The sequence below is a fragment of the Rhinoderma darwinii genome, chromosome 2, assembly GCF_050947455.1.
Source record: "Rhinoderma darwinii isolate aRhiDar2 chromosome 2, aRhiDar2.hap1, whole genome shotgun sequence".
NCBI lineage: Eukaryota > Metazoa > Chordata > Amphibia > Anura > Rhinodermatidae > Rhinoderma > Rhinoderma darwinii.
In genome coordinates, this window is record NC_134688.1 from 477,873,512 (window position 1) to 477,892,012 (window position 18,501).

General features: G+C 46.3%; 1 protein-coding gene across 1 annotated transcript; it reads right to left on the reverse strand.

Moving 5' to 3' along the window:
• Nucleotides 1-206: 206 nt before the first annotated feature.
• TIGIT (T cell immunoreceptor with Ig and ITIM domains) lies at nt 207-14,272 on the reverse strand. Its single transcript, XM_075851015.1, has 4 exons — nt 14,218-14,272; nt 2,327-2,656; nt 1,098-1,198; nt 207-443 (listed from the first exon to the last, which is right to left on the reverse strand). Exons 2-4 carry the CDS (start codon nt 2,640-2,642, stop codon nt 234-236), a joined length of 627 nt encoding a protein of 208 aa, XP_075707130.1. The 5' UTR covers nt 2,643-2,656; nt 14,218-14,272; the 3' UTR covers nt 207-233.
• Between the last annotated feature and the right edge of the window lie 4,229 nt (nt 14,273-18,501).

The following is an 18,501-nucleotide window of genomic DNA, read 5'->3' on the forward strand; positions in this document are numbered from 1 at the left end:
TAATAATATTTGAGGAGTCGTATTGTGTAATATTAGAGAAGTATTAATTGAGTAATAATATTAGAGGGGTTCATGGATTGTGTAATAATATTAGAGGGGTTCATGGATTGTGTAATAATATTAGAGGGGTTCATGGATTGTGTAATAATATTAGAGGGACCAATTTATTAATTTACTCAAAAAAACATTAATTGTGATGAGTCAGATTTATTTCTGGAAGTAACTTTTTTTTATTAGCAGCCTCCTGACATTGAGATGCAAACAGGAACATCTTTACCATCTGACATATTGTTATACAGGATGATGTTAAAGTATTCACCGTCTGCCTCTTCTTCTTCACTTGTTGACAGGATCAGGGCGGCACTTGGTATATTTGAACCAACAGGTTTTGCTCCTGATGTTTTTGGGTTTATATTGGAGGAGCCAGCGCAGGATTTCTTCTTCTAATAAAAGATAAAAAAAATATTTTAACCAAAAAGAAGACACCAGTATACATGGTAGGTGGGGACTCTGTTACAGATTTTGCATGGGGGCACCGGGCACATGAAGATGATGATCAGGATGATTAAGACGATGATTGTCATTCTGCTGCCCACCCGATAAAACAAGTAAGGTGCCCATCTGGTACCTTCCTCACCCCAATCAAACAGACTAGGCCCCATGCACACGACCGTAAAAAAACAAAAACTCAGCTTTTGTGGACCGCAAAAACGGACCCTTTCACTTCCATTGAACGCAGACACCTTCCCGTATTGCTACGAATGGGTGTCCGTGCCGTAGAAATGTTCAGAGAATTATGGAACATGTCCGTTCTTTTGCATTTTTTGGGCCGTGCTCCCATACTTTGTATGGGAGCATGGCCCGAAAATGCGGGTGGCAGTCGGTGGCCGGCTGTGCAATGATTGCGTGCACGGCCGTGTGCATGGGGACTGAGTCTGTGGTTTCATTTAACAAGGTCACAGGAAGCGACGATCCCATCTCCTCACATTAAAGAACTTACTCATATACTGTATAGACACACCATTCATGCTGCACCTATCCTGCCGGCGACACAACATGTCACTCCACCTGCATTGCAATCAATAACACATTTTCACCTTGTAGTACAAACTTCCAGCACCTATAACAGCAAACACAAGAAGGATCCCGAGTCCACAGCCAGCCCAGAGATGAAGTTCAGGGGTCCATGTCTCCTTAGCTGGTGAAATAGAAAATAACACACAAGATCATAAAGTCGTAGAGAGAACAGACGGAGCGGAGGAAGACGAGAGAAAACGGAAATATCGCTGCTGATGAGACACCGCTAAATAATCCAGCAGAAGCATTAACCTGATTTTAACATCCTCCCAATCATGTGTGATACTGTCTGCTGAGCCATGTATCTAATCCTATCATGTAAACATAGAATGGTGACAGCACCCTGCGACACTAATGCCACCTAAACCACTAAATATAAATAAATATGCACTAAAGCTAAATCTACTTACAAATAGGGAGGTTCTTAGTGCACATTTTGATCAAAAAGTGTTAGCCCACCTGCCACGACAAGGCGACCTCTGTAAGGTGGGAACCTACGCTGCACATACACCCAGAACTGGGACTAAGCCTACATATATACCTGGGGATGGTAGGATCCAGCATTGAACTGATTAAAATCACCAAGGGCAGAATGGGAGGAGTGCAAGAACAACAAGTGGAGGCAGTCACTAACCCCACATATATGGATCACATAAACACAACAAAAAGTTGAACAGCACATTCCAACTAAATGATACAAAATGTATGCAGGTGCAAGAACACCCATGACTGCAGATATACAGCAAACATAGAATGGTGACAGCACCCTGCGACACTAATGCCACCTAAACCACTAAATATAAATAAATATGCACTAAAGCTAAATCTACTTACAAATAGGGAGGTTCTTAGTGCACATTTTGATCAAAAAGTGTTAGCCCACCTGCCACCTAATCCTATCATGTGTGATACTGTCTGCTGAGCCATGTATCTAATCCTATCATGTTTGATACTGCCTGCTGAGTCAGTGTATCTAATCCTATCATGTGTGATACTGCCTGCTGAGTCAGTGTATCTAATCCTATCATGGGTGATACTGTCTGCTGAGCTGTGTATCTAATCCTGTCTTGTGTGATACTGTCTGCTGAGCCCCTGTATCTAATCCTATCATGTGTGATGCTGTCTGCTGAGACAATGTATCTAATCCTATCATGTGTGATACTGTCTGCTGAGCTGTGTATCTAATCCTATCATGTGTGATACTGTCTACTGAGCCGGTGTATCTAAGCTTAACATGTGTGGTACTTACATAGAACGTGTAGATAGATCTTGCCAGTAAACCTGCCGTGTGGGAAGGTGTTGTAGATGCAGCAGTAGAGCCCGGTGTCGTTCCGGTTGACTTCTGATATGGTAATCCCATAATCCTTTGCTCTGGACACGCGGTCTGCGTACGCCTGTAACACTATTGCTTCTGTGTCATGGTCATTCACATGGAAGGCGATGTGCTCGTCGTTGCAGAAGTTCCAATTGACCTGAATGACTTTGGTGTCGTCTATGAGCAGATGACATCTGAGGGTGACCGTGCTGCCGTCTGTAGCTGTAATATTCTGAGCTCTGAGGAACATCTCAGCCACAGCTCCTAGAAGATTAACAACGGACATGAACTCCTCCTATTCTGACAGTAAGATATTCCAGAACGACAAGTGCTCAGATGTAAGTGACCCCTCATCACACATAATGTGTTGCCGACTCTGGCCGGGGATTCCGCTCCAAGAGTAGCACTGACGTCACTGTCGGATATGGACAGTAACATCAAGGGCTTCCCCGAGCACAGCACTTACAGTCGTGGTGTGCCTGCGGAGTCCTCGGCGAGCGGAGGAGCTCCCTATGCTCCTCCGCTCTGAACTAATTCTGAAGCAGGGAGCTGATGGTTCCCTGCTTCAGAATTAGTTTGACAGCGAGACATACCTCCGGCCTCCCGGGACAGCGGACACCGCCTAGAATCCAGGACTGTCCTGCTGAATCCGGGACAGTTGGGACTGGAGCATTGGCACCGGATCTGTCGCCATTTAAATCATTGGTGATGGAAACCTATGGTTTCCGTTTGTTTCAGTCAGGGTCCCGTTCTGATGGAGAGCTCCGGCAGAACGTCAGAACGGGACCCTGACGCAGATGTGAACGAAGCCTAACACCTCTTTATAGATAACATAGGATCCACCATTGACAATAGACTGATCCTTCCTGTTCTGTAGAGATCACTTCTCAGCAGTCATCTCATTATCATCACAGACAGGATTACACTGACAGGTAACACCTATATATAGATAACACAGGATCCACCATTCATTATAGACTGACCCTTCCTGTTCTGTAGAGATCACTTCTCAGCAGTCATCTCATTATCATCACGGGCAGGATTACACTGACAGGTAACACCAATATATAGATAACACAGGATCCACCATTCACAATAGACTGATCCTTCCTGTTCTGTAGAGATCACTTCTCAGCAGTCATCTCATTATCATCACGGGCAGGATTACAATGACAGGTAACACCTATATATAGATAACACAGGATCCACCATTCATTATAGACTGACCCTTCCTGTTCTGTAGAGATCACTTCTCAGCAGACATCTCATTATTATCACAGGCAGGATTACACTGACCGGTCAACACCTATATATAGGTAACACAGGATCCACCATTGATAATAGGTGATGGACACAGCTCCCCTCCTCCCCCTTCCTGCACAATGACATCTGCACAGGTCACAGAGCATGCCTAGAAGACTCTCTCATAGAAGTCAATGGATCCCGTCCTGTTCACAGGTTCCTATGGTCCATGTTGCTACTGTAAAGCAAATCTCTAAATGCCCCCATAGTAATTTACAGAAAATAGAATAAAAAAATAAAACATTTTTAATATCTAGTGTTAGTTAGGAGAAAAATATATAGGTGATACATTCCCAATACAGCGGTTCTGTCCGGTTTCTTATTGGAGGGAAGCACAGATGTGGAGGGGCTGAGCTCACTCATAGAGAAAGCCTGTGAGTCCTGTTCACCCCGCCCACTAGTGATTGACAGCTCTTTCTGTTAACAAATTCATACAGGAAAAACTGTCAATCACTGTGTGGGTGGAGAAAGCTGCATTCACAGGCTTTATCTATTAGTGTGAGGGGGGGCAGGCAGGGGTGTAACGGGGGGGGGCAAGGGGAACAGCAAGTAAGTGTGTGCCGCAGAAATCAACTGTTTTCTTCCACTGAAAGCGGCGCCCTGACAGAAGAAAACAGCGGATTGCTGCGGCGCATGGATTACGGCATCAGGAAAATAAGATCCTCATGATGCATCCTGCTGCACTTGGACTTACGTGAGCTGTAGAAATCGAGCGTGCGTGCTCTACACCAGCCGACGTCTACTTACAGAATGCTGTGTCCTCCTGCCTGGCACTGGTACCTGATATTAAGATTGAAATGTTGCTGGTAGCCATGCCCTGCCCCCTCCTTTTATTCACACAAAGAGTCATTAGAGAGCAGGTAGCCGGCGGCACGTAAAGATCCCTGTTCCCTGCCCTGTTGTGTTATTAATGAGAATAAGAGGCCAGGACAAGACGCCTCCTCCAGGTAGATGTACAGCCCTCCCAACTTTCAATAATTGGAAAGACGGAAAACTCATGACCTGCCTAGGTAGAGTCGTGCGTTAACCTTAGACCATCCTATCCCCCCACCCCCACTTTAGTAAAGACACGTGACACCGAGGTTGGATGTGAAATGGCCACAGCAGCCGTTTATTAATTTCACAGTTTTATAAAAACAATTTAAATCCGAAACATTCGGATAACTAGTTAGGAATCCACCAGAGAATTCCTCCTAATAATTCACATGACCCAACATGGGTCAGAATCGTAAATAACAATTTAACGTTAACATTAACCCGAGCAGAGGAAGTCCTTGAAGCCCCTTCAGATGTTCCTTTTTAAGAACACACCGAATTAGCCATCTGCAAACCACCAATTACCTCCAGCCGTAAACCAGCTCGGAAGCACCGTTCACCTCTGCAGATGGCTCCAACCACTAGAAGTCCACTTCAAGGGGATAACACCCGATGAAGCCCTCAAGTGATATACCGACCACTAGAAGTCCACTTCAAAGGGATAACACCCGATGAAGCCTTCAAGTGATATACCTTCTACCAGAAGACCACTTCAAAGGGATAACACCCGATGAAGTCTTCAACCATGTACCTTTTTTGGGGGACGCATACCCCCGATGCGACCCCCCCACCATTTTGTACTGACTGGCCTCAAGGACTCCCCCCGCCACAGCGAAACAGGCCTTGACCACCTTAAGCCTGTGAGTTCCTCCACACCACCACCGCCCTTTCTATGCCTTCTGCTATCGCCAAGCTCCAAAGATCAATGCCAACCTCGGTCAGATGAACCCCGTCACTTCTCCAAAAATTCCCCACTCCTGACTCCAAATCCCTATGCCTCACGCAAATGCCCCCGTTCTTTGCCACAAAACGGGACACCGCCCGGTTAACTTTTATACGAGCCTTATTGACTCTCTCCACCGATCTAGCTAACCGCCAATGCTTTCTTGGGACTATGTCCGACCACACTACCACCAACTTGGGATAAGATACCCACAAACACAACATATCATGTTTGATATCCCGCACCAACTCACGAAAAGGGCGGACTCCTAAGTCATTCCCACCCACGTGCAACACTAAAAACCTCCGTAACCCTATCAAGCCGCGCATATGTCTGGAATTCCGCCAACACCCTGCTCCACGACATACCTCTAAAACCCAGCCAATGCACAACCGCATCCTGTCGCGGAATGCGAAACCGGCGACCATCCGGGCGGACGTCCGCCCTCAAAGCCCCCCAGTGCACGTACGAATGACCCATCAACCACACCAAACACGGAGGCGAATCTGAAACGGAAAAAACAATTAGGTAACACCAATATAACATTTGTAAAGCGTACGCAACCAAAATCATAACATATGGGGGCGGACATAGGACTTAAACCTTTTAGACTCCCAACGACCAATACGCCTCACCCCTTCATCATCCAACCCCCAGCGCCCCGCTTCAGTTGCTGCGCCAATCCTGAAGGAATGAGATGAATATGAGCCTGCCGCAACACCAACCGCCGTCAAACATTTTTTAAATACAGCTCCAAACTGAAACCTGGACAAAAACGACCCGTCCACATGACGTAACAAAGGCAAATCTGGAGACCCCCTGTTTTGCGTAAAACCCCGCATGCACTCTACAGGGCACATAACCGACCCCGGAAGGGCGAACAAAACTATCAGTTTTCCCTTCCCTACTTGGTCAGTTTTAGATCGACGCAACCATACCTCTAGCCGATCTGCAAATAGGCTCACCTCCCCAGATCTCAGCCCCCCTGCCCGTTTAGTACTTGGCGACACCAACTCACCTATTCTAAATGCTCCAAAGAACGCTAACGAAAAAGCCAATCGAAACAAATCCATTTCATCTGAAGAACGACATACCGATGCTAATGAACCGCCCAACGAGCTAAGCAAAGCAAACGACACCGGCCTTCTACTATCCGCCTCCACCCTACCTCGGCGCAACCCCTTCAAAGCCTGCGATACCAGAAATTCCTTCGATACAACCCGAAAGCCCCGCAACTTAAACCCAAACGCCACTGCAGATATGAACCGGTTCACCTTCGCTAATGAAAACCCCGCCTCCCAGGCGTCCCCTAACCAGTACAAAAGTGCCACCAACCTGTCTCTATCCGTATTGACGTCACCCAACTCTCTTACCCACTCCTCCCACTGCCTCCAACAAGCAGCATACGCACTCCACGTCGCGCGCGCCAAAGACCTTTGTAACAGCTGCTCTACGGGACCGATACCAGATCCCAAAGATGCTCCGGACAAGCCAAACCGAGACGTTCCGCTCCCGGTGCCAATTGCCGAAACCGGTCCCACTGCGAGCGAGAAAGAGCATCAGCGATACAATTCCGTACACCCGGGACATGCACCGCCACCACCCACGCGTTCAATGACAAACACACCAACACTAAATGTCGCAACAATTGAACTACCGGAGGAGAGGACGCCGTGATGTTATTAATGGCAAGCACCACCCCCATGTTGTCGCAGTAAAAACGGACCTTCTTATCCCTGAGCCTGTCCCCCCAAATGGTAGCCGCCGCCACGATGGGAAACAGCTCGAGCAGGGCCAGATTCCGCGTGAGTCCACTGGACACCCAGCTAGCCGGCCATTGACCCGCGCACCACGGACCTCCCCCGTAAGCTCCAAAACCACCCGCCCCAGCCGCATCCGTAAAAATATTCAAATCACTCGTATCCTGCGCAGGGGCCATCCATAGCGAGCGACCATTGTACTGGCCCAAGAAGTCATCCCAAACCTGAAGATCAGCTCGGTGCTCCTCCTTGAGCCGCACAAAATGATGCGGCGCGCGCACTCCCGCCGTTGCCGCCGCCAACCTCCTACCAAACACCCTCCCCATCGGCATAATCCGGCAGGCGAAATTCAACTTCCCCAGCAGCGACTGAAGCTCCCTCAGCGTCATTTTCTTCATTCTACAAGCCCGTCGAACCTCCAGCCTCAAAGCACCCAACTTATCCGCCGGGAGCCGACACTCCATTGCCACCGAGTCTATTTCAATTCCCAAGAAACAAATCGTCGCTACCGGGCCCTCCGTTTTTTCCGGCGCCAAAGGAATCCCAAAATCCCTCGCCACCTTCTGTAGTGCATGAAGCAAATTACCGCAAACCGGCGAACCCCCCGGGCCAACGCACAAAAAATCATCTAAGTAATGGATCAACGAATCGACCCCGGATACTCCCCTCGTTACCCACTCCACGAAGCTACTAAACGCCTCGAAGTATGCACAAGAAAGAAAACACCCCATCGGAAGGCACCGATCCACGTAAAAGGCCCCATTCCAAAAACAACCCAACAGCCGTTGGCTTTCTGGATGGACCGGCAACAACCTGAACGCCGCCTCGATGTCGGTTTTTGCTAGCAGCGCCCCTGGACCCGCAGCCCGCACTAACCCCACCGCCTTATCGAATGAGGTATAAACTACGGAACACAACTCGTGATCAATCCCGTCATTTACCGACGAACCTTTGGGATACGATAAATGTTGAATCAAACGAAACTTTCCGGGCTCGCGTTTAGGGACAATACCCAACGGGGACACAACTAAATCTTTTACCGGCGACTCAACAAATGGCCCCGACATGCGACCCAACGAAACTTCTTTTAACAACTTTTCCGACACGACTTCCGCATGCAAGTAAGCCAATTTTAAATTCCTCCGCGTAACCGGAACCTCATAAGGAGGCGGAGGAATAACAAAACCAACACGAAACCCTTCATAAAGCAACTTAGCTGCCGCCCTATCCGGATACTCATTTAGATAAGGGGCCATCCTTTCCACCCTCACCGGCGACACCCCCTTGACCAGCCCCGTGCTGGTTCCCTGACCTCTTTTTTCGCAGACATTTTGCCGCCCCGTGTGATGCACCATTACACTCGGAACACACGTGCTTGAACTTGCACGTGGCCCCGAACTTGCACTGACCTTCATTAAATTGCCAGCAAAACCCCGCCTTTCCCCCGCCGCTTTGTCCAATCTGACTAGACTGGCCTCCTTGGCCGCCGCTCCCGGGAAAGGACTGCCTAACCGGAGCCGTAACCCGTAACCAGAGAGCAATATCCTTCTGGTCCCACCGAATCGCCGGCCGAACCGCCTTCCGCTGACGGAATTGCTCATCATATCGCAGCCACGCCTGACCCCCATACGCCCTATGAGCCTCCCCAATGGCATCAAAATAACAAAACAACGCCGAACAATTTTCCGGCGCCTTTTCCCCTATCACACTAGCCAATATGGCGAACGCCTGCGACCAATTAACGAACGTCTGCGGGATAAGCCTATACCGCCGCCGTTCCTCCTCGTCCTTTTTACTCTCATCCCGCTTGCTCTTATCCAAATTAAATTTAGCCAGCGGCAAGAGAGAAAAAATTTCAACATATTCGTCTTTCCAGATCCGATCACGCACCTCCTGCTTTAAATGCGCCCCCAACGGACCCTCAAAACAAACGTACACCTCCCCCCGAGCACGATCATCCATACGCACTCGATCGCCGTCCTTCTGCGCCTCGGTCTGTACCGACACCGCGACCGCCTCTCTAACCGCCACCACCGGACGCGCCTGTAACGATCCCACGTCCCTGGGGCCTTCCCAAACTACCGCAGGGGACACTTCCGTTACTACCGGCGCCGCGGCCCTGTCCAGGCGCCCCACCAGCTCCCGTAAGCAACCCACCAAGTCTGCCAAACCCGCTCCGTCGCGTCCGCCCGCGCCACTACCGGCCCCCGATGCAATGCTAGCAGCCCCCCCGCCGACACCCGACATAAAAATCGCTGGATAAGACAATGATGGAGTTATACACTCACCGGGCTGCACAGGCGCTGTGTTCCCGTCAGCCGGACCATCCTGACCTCGACGATACACGTCCAGTTCACCTTCCTCCAGTTCTTCTCTCGCCGACGACTGTCCATCCCAACGACATCTTCGGAACGGGGCTGACCGATGGGGCGGCAACCTGCCGCCCGACCGCCGGGACCCAGACTTCCGACCGGACCTGTTGCCTCGACGTCGCTGCAGATCTAGGCGTCCGTCTAGACGATCCTGACGAAGCCTGCCCCCTGGCCGGAACATCACCATGCGGGGCGGCCGTACCTTGTCCTCCAAATCTTCCATCTGATGGGGGAGGGGTGACAGGGAGCCCAGCCTGCGACTCCCTGCTTACCGCCGGACCCCGTCGCGGCCTGGGATTCCTGCCAGGACGCAGGGCCTGGGAAGGGGCGGTCCTTCCAGCTGCCTGGCCTGCAGCGTCCGGGATCGGGCTCCCTCTGCGACGCCGTGTCCGCGGGACTGCCTCCGGACTGAGGCGCTCTGGAGGTCGGGACCGCCGAGAGGGACGGGTCGACCCGGCCTGCGTCGCCGTCACCCCTGGCAATGCTCTCTGCCTGCCCAGCGCAGGAGCGGTTGTTGCCGACTCCCCCCCCGCCGCCATAGCCATGCTCGTGAGGGGGCCGGGGGAGGGGAGCCTGTCCTTTTCAACAGACCCCGAACGCCGTGCCCGACGTGGCGAAACGGCGTCCGGGATCCTCGTTATAGCAGCCACGGTCTCCTCTAGCCATCCGGGACCGCGGTGCACAGCAGCGGCACGCAGCCGCTCTAACATTAAGGCTTCTGCCATCCCTAAAAGCACGGGCAACGGGGAGCTTACTGTTCTTGTGTTACTCCTCCCGCTGCTTCCGGCTCAATGCCGAGAAACAGCGGGAAGCGCAGTAACGGCCCCCCCGTCCCCCTTAACTCCTCCCCGTCCCTCCTCCCGCTCCTTCCAACTCTCCCTCACCTTATTAACCCTTTCCCTACCAGGACGGTCATGTCGGCTTCCCTTAATCCCTGCGGGCTGCGTCCAGCCTCTTCTTGCGGCGCATCTACCCAATTCTTTTAATATGAAGCCACGCCTCTAACCCTGCCCAGTTCCTGTCCATACACTCCCAGGTCCCTTTGTGCCCCCACACAGTATCATGCCCAGTAGTGCCCTCCACACAGTATCATGCCCAGTAGTGCCCTCCACACAGTTTTATGTACCAGTAGTGCCCTCACACAGTATAATGGCCTTATAGTGCCCCACACACAGTATTCTGCCTTCATAATGCTCACACACAGTATAATGTCCCCTACACAGTATAATACCCCCATAGTGCCTCCCTTCAGTATAATGCCCCCATAGTGCCCCCTACAAGGTATAATCCCCCATAGTGCCCCCTACACAGAAACCGTGCACCTAAAAAAACAACTATATTATCACCCAGCCCCATTCCCACGATGAATAGAGCAGATCATTCTGCAAGTCTCCTCCGGTCTATAGCTCGACACAGGCAGGCGTCATGACAGTCCTGGATTCCGGGCGAAGTCCCACTCTCTTGGTACGCCTGCTGCTTGAACCAATTTTAACTGTTTCTGCATTCTCAGAACGCAAATAAATTTGAATAGAATGGTATGGTAGGGAGCGATTAGCTCCCTGCTCCACCATTCACGCTGTAACACCTGCCATGACCTCCCTACTTCACCTTTTACACTGTGATTGTGCCATTATTGGCTTGGCACAGGCAGGCGCATTGCAGTGATGTCATCACACCTGCCTTTATCGAGCTATAGACTGGAGGAGACCTGCAGAGTGGTCTGCTGAATCTGGGACAATTGGGAGGCATGAGGTATGTATGAGGGCATTATGTTACATTAATTGGTGAGAGAAAGGGGTAAACAGCAGTTTTAGCAGCAAAACTGCTTATTTGCGGTAAAACCGCATGCCAGTGCGGTCTTCAAATGCGGCTGCGTCTTGGCTGCCCAGCGTTTGCTACATGTGGCCATACCATAAACTGAAACTGAATCTTTGGATGAAGGAAAACCTAGCAACGCCTCTGGAAGCAGGACTCACAGGCTTTATCTATGTGTCGGCAGGGGAAGCAGGACTCACATGCTTCATCTATGTGTGGGCGGGGGAATCACATGCTTTATCTATGAGTGAGCAGGAGAAGCAGGACTCACAGGCTATATCTATGTGTCGGCGAGGGAAGCAGGACTCACATGCTTCATCTATGTGTGGGTGGAGGAAGCAGGACTCACAGGCTTTGTCTATGAGTGGGCGGGGGAAGCAGGACTCACATGCTTTATCTGAGTGTGCAGGAGAAGCAGGAATCACAGGCTTTATGTATGTGTGGGCTAGAGAAGCAGGACTCACAGGCTTTATGTATGTGTCGGCGGGGGAAGCAGGACTCACAGGCTTTATGTGTGGGTGGGGGAAGCAGGACTCACAGGCTTTTCCTATAAGGTGGTTGGCAAGACCTGCTGGTTTCGCTGAGTCCTGGTAGAAGTTACAACATTTTACATATAAACACTGAATCAAATGCTAAAAAACAATAAACCCCCGAGCTCAGCATCTCCCTCTCTGTCCTAAACTTCCCTCAGATAGGAGACCTGACAGATTCACTTTAACCCATATTAGATTTCACTGTTTATTGGAATAAAATGCGTCAAATTTATTAAACCTTGTTCATAGCTAAAAGTTCCACCATTTTCTGTCTTTAGCGATATTAAATCTATCGGAGAGTTGTTATTCCTGCCCCTCCCGGTTAACCCCACTTTTTTTACTACTTTTGAAAACTGGCGACTGGCGAGAAAAGTTACAATTTTATCGCAAATAAGGCATTCACATTTTTTACAATACGAAGCAGGAACAGATTGCTGATACATTTCCCCCTTTGTGTGACAATTCTTCACCGTTTTGAGGACCTCTGCTTGCTGCCAGTGAATAAGAATGTGTGACCTAATGCTCTTAGAGTTTGTTACAATTGTATCCAGTGTACACAATCCTCTGTTTGTTACACTGTATCAGAGCAGGTAAGATGTATCAGCCTGGAGTCCAGACTGGATACAGTTGTTACAAACCCTCAGCTGTGAGAAGTAATAGGTCAAGATAGGTTTTCAGCCTCTGGATGTCAAGAAGATATTTCCCATTCACTGACTGCCACAGAGATCTTAAAAAAAGGTGAATTATTGAAACAGAAAATATATGAGAAAGTTGCAGAATTTATCAATATACAGAGATTGAGCTGAATTTATATAAACCGCCTTGAATGTTGTGACTCACCTGTGATGGGGAGGACGAAAAAAATCATCTGTAGAGCAAATTGTCTCAGATGAGGTGTCATTGTGGCATAGGGCACGGGGCCGGGGTCCTCAGTCCATGAGATACAATGGAACTGTGCGGGGGAAGCTACTCAGAGACCAGTTCACTAAGAAGAGGAAACGTATAAACCACAAGTGCAGCTCTATGGGGGAGACGAGCGGCTGCTGATATTTACATGATGATGTTCATCTACACGGGGTGTGAATAATAACACAATGCACAGATAGGATTCCGCACGGGTACACTATAGATATTACTAATTCTATATGACAAGTGTTGCTCCAGTGAGTGGCATTGGCAAAAACCAGGGCACAGAGTCCGCCATGCTGCCTGGTGGAGATCCAGAGGAGGCAATGAGGGAAAAATGTGCTCCAGGAACTAAAACATTCTGTGCTGATTCATTTATATCATATCGTTATAGTAGTCAGCTTTCATTGAACGCAATACTAGTAGCTGTATACATGTTATGAGCTCCCTCTAGTGACCGCTTCAGGTAACCAGAATCAAATCATTTAACTCTATGACCATGTGTGTGAAGGGAAGATTGCCCCCTCCCACCACAGGCCCCATAGGAGTGTCATGGTCCCTATTACATGATAACATTCTGCTACCTGCAGCCACCACTAGAGGGAGCTCACTACATACAGATATATATAGCTCACATAGAGTTACATGATTAGATTCTGCTACCTGGAGTCACCACTAGGGGGAGCTCACCACATAGCGATATATACAGCTCCCATAGAGTTACATGATAACATTTTGCAGCCACCACAAAAGGGAACTCCCAACATACAGATATATATAGCTTCCATAGAGTTACATGATAAGATCCTGCTGCCTGCAGCCACCACTAGAGGGAGCTCAGTACAGAGATTTATACAGCTTTCATTGAATGCAATACTAGCTGTATAAATGTTATGAGCTCCCTCTAGTGACCGCTTCAGGTAACCAGAATCAAATCATTCAACTCTGTGACCATGAGCGTGAAGGGAACATAGGAATGTCATGGTCCCTATGATAGGCACACTAGTGGGCCTCCACCAACTTTAACTGTTGATCGCTATATGAGTTATATTTATCCGTCATGATTGGGTGCTAACTCTCGCTTTGTGACGGATATGTCATATAGAACTCGTATGCACCCACAAGATCATCGACAGGAGCACAGATGTTATGCACCGCTGGGCTCCTGCCGCAACTGCCGAGATTGAAGAAAACCAAACTATATAAATTTGGTATTTCCATAATCAAATGGAGTCATAAATAAAGATATCATATTAATTATACCGCACAGTGCATAAATATAATGCCCCACAGCTGCCCCCATGCTGTATAATGCCCCCATAGCTGTCTCCACACACCCCCAACTGTGCCTAATAAAAATAATAAAATACATAATCACCTATGTCCGTTCCCACGGTGGGTGGAGGAGATCCCTCTGCTCCTCCGGTCTGTGCAGCGTGTGGCTCAGCGCAGACAGGTGCGATGATGTCACTACATCACGCCTGTCTGCTCAGAGCCGCTTATGACGTCATGAAGGAGCTCAATCCCTTTTCCGCACTGCTGGATCATTGGATGGTTGTAGGTGAGAAATGGCCATACAGCCCCCTGTCGATAGCGCTATATCCCCCTCACTGTAGGTAGCTCGATTGGGTCTCCCTCTAGGAGTGGAATCCCCAGCCAGTGCGTTGCCGATGCTCTGGCTGGGCATTGCTCTGCTAAAGGAGCCCCTGAAGTTACTGTCTATAACTGACAGTGACTTCAGGGGCTCCTCCAGCAGAGGAATCCTTGGACAGGGCATCGGCAATGCTCTGGCTGGGGATTCCACTCCTAGAGGGAGCCCCAATTAAGCTATCTATAGGGGGGGTGGCACTACCCACAAAGGGGTGTGTGTGGCACTATCTACATGTGGGTGTGTGGCACTATCTACAGACGGCACTGTGGCATTATCTACAGAGGCCACTGTGGCACCATCTACAGAGAGCACTGTGGCATTATCTAAAGAGGGCACTGTGGCATTATCCACGGGGATGTGGCACAATCTACAGAGGGCACTATGGCATTATCTACAGAGGTTACTGTGGCAATACCTACAGAGAGCACTGTTGCATTATCTACAGAGGGCACTGTGGCATTATCTACAGGGGTGTGTGGCACTATCTACAGAGGGCACTGGCAATATCTACTGAGGGCACTGTGGCATTAACTACAGTGGGCACTGTGGCACTATCTAAAAAGGGGCTGCCCATTCTTGACATTCTTGTATCTGCCAAATGCTGCCAACTGAGCCGCCGGACTGCATTTAGTGACACTTAAACTGGATTGTTAAAATAAGCACGTGGAGTAAACGCGCAAATTTCCATTAAGTTTAAACCTAGCGCTATTATTATAGTAATGTAGTGGTATAGTAATGTAGTATTTTTATAGTAACGTAGTATTATAGTAATGTAGTATTATAGTAATGTAGTATTGTTATAATAATGTAGTATTATTATTATAGTAATGTAGTGGTATAGTAATGCAGTATTTTTATAGTAACGTAGTATTATAGTAATGTAGTATTATTATAATAGTGTAGTATTATTATAGTAAGGCCTCATGCACATGACCGTGCTCGTAATTACGAGCACGGCCGGGCACGGCCGGCCACGGGCAGCCGGACGCTTTTGCGAGCCGTGCTCCCATTATAAAGCATAGCAGCACGGCCCGTAAAATGAAAAAATAGAACATGTTCTATTTTTTTAACGGCACGGGCACCTTCCCGTGAGAAAACGGGAAGGTACCCGTGACTAACAGAAGTCTATAGGCCCGTTATTGCGGGTCGTAATTACGACCCGCAATAACGGGTGTTTTTACGGTCGTGTGCATGAGGCCTAATGTAGTATTATAATAATGTAGTATTGTTATGGTAATAAAGTATTATAGTAATGAAGTATTGTTATAGTAATGTAGTATTATTATAGTAATGTAGTATTATAGTAATGTAGTAGTATTATAGTAATGTAGTATTATTATAGTAATGTAGTATTGTTATAGTAGTGTAGTATTATTATAGTAATATAGTAGTGTTATAGTAATGTAGTAGTATTATAGTAGTGTAGTAGTATTATAGTAATGTAATATTGTTATAGTAGTGTAGTGTTATAGTAATGTAGTATTATAGTAATGTAGTGTTATAGTAATGTAGTAGTATTATAGTAATGTAGTATTATAGTAATGTAGTATTATTATAGTAATGTAGTATTATAGTAATGTAGTATTATAGTAATGTAGTATTATTATAGTAATGTAGTATTATAGTAATGTAGTATTATAGTAATGTAGTATTATAATAGTGTAGTATTGTTATAGTAATGTAGTATTATAGTAATGTAGTATTATAGTAATGTAGTATTGTTATAGTAATGTAGTATTATAGTAATGTAGTATTATAGTAATGTAGTATTATTATAGTAATGTAGTATTACAGTAATGTAGTATTATAATAGTACACAACCAATATGGAGGACAACCTAAATTTCCCCTTAAGTAATATCCATAAGTAATGTCATATAGACGAGGAAAAGAGGGGCGTACAGTAGTGCCTGTGACTATAAATAACAGGTAGCTATGACTCCTGAAGTATATAGAACAAAAACCTAAAAAATGGAGTCAATACACAGCTTTTACTAATAAAAATAATGATCTTTATTGATACAAAACATAAACATAGAATATTTATCACACATTAAAATCAAGGATGACTGCCACAGTGTGGAAAAACTTGGAAGCCAGACAGGTGTAGATCACAATGGTATAAGTATAGGAGTATTGTACTCCAAAGGATAACAAGAAAGGGAGACTAAGGAGTCAATATCAATTTATATACACAGTCATAGAACATAATAGATGGTTATACACATAAGGGATGGGGCGGAAATACCTAGCCCATCCACAAACCGGTATAAAGAGAGGTGTATACATGACATGTGAAAATCTTACCCATGGTGTTGTTATCCTGCTGTCTGGCGTCACACCCGACGCGCGTTTCGGCGGAAAAGCCTTCGTCCGGGGGTGGTGCCAGAGAGCCAAGAGGAGGAATTTATGTAAAACAGAGCACCAATCGCGTGCATAGCTGGTAAGTAGCCTCATCACTTACAGCTGACCGAAGTAATGAGGCAAGTGACGAGGCGTATAGAACGCCAAACGCATCTCACACATTGCAGAGTTCAAGATAAAAGGTCAAAAGCCTGCGCATGCGCAGGCGGGATCGGGACAAGACACTGCCCGCAGGCCAATCGTATCTCACATATTTTGCAGAGTTCAAGGCGAAAGGTCAGGAGCCTGCGCATGCGCAGGTAGTGATCGGGACAAGACACTGCCCGCAGGCATACTGCCCGACCAGCTGACATCAGAACTAAGCGATCACATGACCGAATCAGCCATGGAAGTCACATGATCTAGCGAATGTCAGCAAGGGAACATCAAAGCTACAGAAAAGTACGTAGATACACTGCTGTGTATCCCGATTTCAAAATATGAATGCATGTCACCACATCTAAGAACCATTATACATCATTACATACAATCACAAAAATACATGCGCTGTCCCTAATCTTTCCCTATTTTATAACAAATACAGTGTACATGAGATGCATGTGTACATATAACAACAAAAATGAATAAGTACTCAAAAAATATAAAAAAATATATTTACATATATACATATATATATACATATCTATATGTGTAACAGACAAAAAATGCCTTTGCAATATATATAAATAAATAATGAATAACATACAAAACACATGTTACTATGTACAATAAAATAAAATAAATTAATCATTAAGTGTGTGAATAAAACATGCACATATACACATAACCATATATAAAGAAATGTGTACATATACACATCAACACATGCACATAACTTATATCATAAAACCTAAAGATTATTAATGTTGTTAAAAACATAAATAAATAGTGCTACATCAACCATGTATCAAAAAGTACATGATTGAAAATAAAAAAGTGTGTGCAAAGTGAATTGTGAATGAATAAATTAATGTATGTTGGTAAAGATCGTAAAGTTATTATATAAGAGAATTTTATTCTCTATATGTGTGTGATTTACTGCTGGTGATACATATAAATAAATGTGTTAAACTATATATACACATATATGCATATAAAAGTATATAAAATCCCATAAGTGGAAAAAGAAGTGCACACATATATGTCAAAGAAAAACATATTTTTGTGTTAGAAACATATACATGTGTGTATAATACACTCATGTATACATAAAACACATTAAACACATAAAAACGTGCAATGTGCAATATACCCATATGCCCATCTGTATCAATAAAGATCATTATTTTTATTAGTAAAAGCTGTGTATTGACTCCATTTTTTAGGTTTTTGTTTTAGTATTATAATAGTGTAGTATTGTTATAGTAATGTAGTGTTATAGTAATGTAGTATTATTATAGTAATGTAGTATTATAGTAATGTAGCAGTGTTATAGTAATGTAGTATTATAGTAATGTAGTGTTATAGTAATGTAGTATTGTTATAGTAATGTAGTGTTATAGTAATGTAGTGTTATAGTAATGTAGTATTATAGTAATGTAGCAGTGTTATAGTAATGTAGTATTATAGTAATGTAGTGTTATAGTAATGTAGTATTATAGTAATGTAG